The sequence below is a fragment of the Oreochromis niloticus genome, linkage group LG7 (genome assembly GCF_001858045.2).
Source record: "Oreochromis niloticus isolate F11D_XX linkage group LG7, O_niloticus_UMD_NMBU, whole genome shotgun sequence".
NCBI lineage: Eukaryota > Metazoa > Chordata > Actinopteri > Cichliformes > Cichlidae > Oreochromis > Oreochromis niloticus.
This window is the reverse complement of record NC_031972.2, coordinates 3,084,851-3,087,114: the sequence shown is the minus strand read 5'-3', so window position 1 is coordinate 3,087,114 and position 2,264 is coordinate 3,084,851. Positions and strand designations below refer to the sequence as shown.

The 2,264-nt window shown below is 55.2% G+C and overlaps 1 protein-coding gene across 2 annotated transcripts; it reads left to right on the top strand.

Moving 5' to 3' along the window:
- Nucleotides 1-536: 536 nt before the first annotated feature.
- On the top strand, nt 537-1,742 carry LOC112847260 (putative per-hexamer repeat protein 5). 2 transcript variants are annotated; one of them, XM_025908490.1, is made up of 2 exons: nt 537-1,454; nt 1,503-1,742. In XM_025908490.1, the coding sequence occupies exons 1-2, from the start codon at nt 1,077-1,079 to the stop codon at nt 1,722-1,724; spliced, it is 600 nt and encodes a 199-aa protein (XP_025764275.1). In that variant the 5' UTR covers nt 537-1,076; the 3' UTR covers nt 1,725-1,742. The 2 variants fall into 2 exon arrangements, with proteins under 2 accessions (XP_025764275.1, XP_025764274.1); XM_025908489.1 differs by having other exon boundaries at nt 537-1,469; nt 1,518-1,742.
- The last annotated feature ends 522 nt before the right edge of the window (nt 1,743-2,264 follow it).

Below are 2,264 nucleotides of genomic sequence, written 5' to 3'. Positions count from 1 at the left end.
ACAGACATACATATATATGTATAATAGTATATATATATATTGTTAAAATCTCCCAATTCTTTTCATCTTTGGGCTGAAGGAAGGACAATACTCGGTGTATAAATGCTCAATCAACAATTATTTATTTCCATACAATTTAACACTTATGAGCACAAACCATCCGGATGGGGAGAAATGCATGAAGAGGGTCACAGCAAATCTCAAACTGGTGGAGGGTTACTCAGCCTCTTATAGCCTCTAGTGGCCCCCACCTAGTCGTAAAAGCCTAAACATTCACATTCTTCCTCTCACACGGCGCCTAAGTTATGACCTCGGCTCCTTGTTTTATCTCCTCCTGATGAGATGGGGCAGAAAACCTCTCTGGTATGTTCTGTTCTCTTCTAATCAGACAAATAAGGCCATGACTCTCTGAAAACGGTATTTCTTATAACTCAGCAGTATAATGCATCATAAAACAATATCATTCATTCACAATAAATCAGCAGTCTAATCTAATACAAATCAGTTTAATAAATCTAATAGTTATCTGTCCCGGTTTGCGGGTGCAAGCCGTGTGGAAGTTAATTAGGACCGGGCAGCAGCAGCTCAAGTGCAAGTAAGAATTTATTAACGGAAAGGCAAATAAACAGGAATGGCAAGTGACACTAACAGGTAACCTAAACTGGGAAAACTAACAAAGCAAACCAGAAACGAAGATGCAGGGAGGTCCGAGGAAACACATATGGAGAGACGCAGGGACATCTAGGGGAACAACACAGACGAAACAGCAACTAACAGAGGCAGACACGAGGTTTAAATACACAGAAGGATAACGAGGGAATGAGACACAAAAGGAGGGCACAGCTGGGAGTAATCAGACCTGACGAGACAGGGGAAGAGTAAACTGAACACACTGAGATAAGACAGAGACTTTTAAAGTAAAACAGGAAACACATGCACGTAATGACACCGACTCAAAACGCAGACTAAACACAGGGATACACTGGTAGGAAAGAATGAACACTAACCGAGGAAGAACAGAACCAAAATTACAATAATAGAAAACACAAAACGCTGGGTCAAAAGGACCCAGGATCATGACAGTACCCCCCCCTCAAAGGCTGGCCCCAGACAGCCCAACAAGAAAACAAAAACAGCCAGAAAAACAGAAAACCCGACCAGGGCGGGCGGTGGGGGCCCAGGACGGAGGGCTCGGGGCAAAACAAAACCAGTGCACAAGAGGGACAAAAACCACAACACGAGCCACCACCAAAAAACAACAACAAAAGACGCACACTGGAGCCCCAAAAAACAAAGTCCAAAACAGAAGAGTTCAGGGGGCCGGCCAGGGGGCCGACCGCACAGAAGTCCCAACAGTTCCGGGGGCCGACCGTGCGGAAGGCCACGGTGGCGATGTGGACCCAGGTCAGGGGGCCGGCCCGGGGGCCGACAACCCAGGAGCCCGGACAGTTCAGGGGGCCGGCCGTGAGGACGGCAGCGGCAACGACGTGGGCACAGTTCAGGGGGTCGGCCGTGAGGACGGCAGCGGCGCCGACGCGGGCACAGTTCAGGGGACCGGCCCGGGGGCCGATAACACAGGAGCCCGGACAGTTCAGGGGGCCGGCCGTGAGGGAGGCAATGGCGGCGACTCAGGCGAAGGCGGTCCGGGGGCCGCCCACGACGGCGATGTCGCCTGGCCAGTGGCCTGGAAAGTGGCCAGTCAGCTGCAGACCCCGACAGGGTAGGACCAGGCGACGCTGAAGACTCGGGGGCTGGACCAGGCGACGCTGAAGACTCGGGGGCTGGACCAGGCGACGCTGAAGACTCGGGGGCTGGACCAGGCGACGCTGAAGACTCGGGGGCTGGACCAGGCGACGCTGAAGACTCGGGGCTGGACCAGGCGACGCTGAAGACTCGGGGCTGGACCAGGCGACGCTGAAGACTCGGGGGCTGGACCAGGCGACGCTGAAGACTCGGAGGCTGGACCAGGCGACGCTGAAGACTCGGAGGGTGCTGCAGGCGTGGCTGATGAGGCCGCAGGTGACGGCGAGGAAGCCGGAGACGATGAGGCCGCAGGTGACGGCGAGGAAGCCGGAGACGAAGGCACTGCAGCTGGCGGCGTAGATGGTGAGGCTGCCGCTGGCGTGGATGGTGAAGCTGCAGCTGGCGGCGGCGTGGAAGCCGGAGACGGAGGCGCTGCAGCTGGCGGCGGCGTGGAAGCCGGAGACGGAGGCGCTGCAGCTGGCGTGGACGAAGAGGCTGCAGCTGGCGGCGGCGTGGAAGCC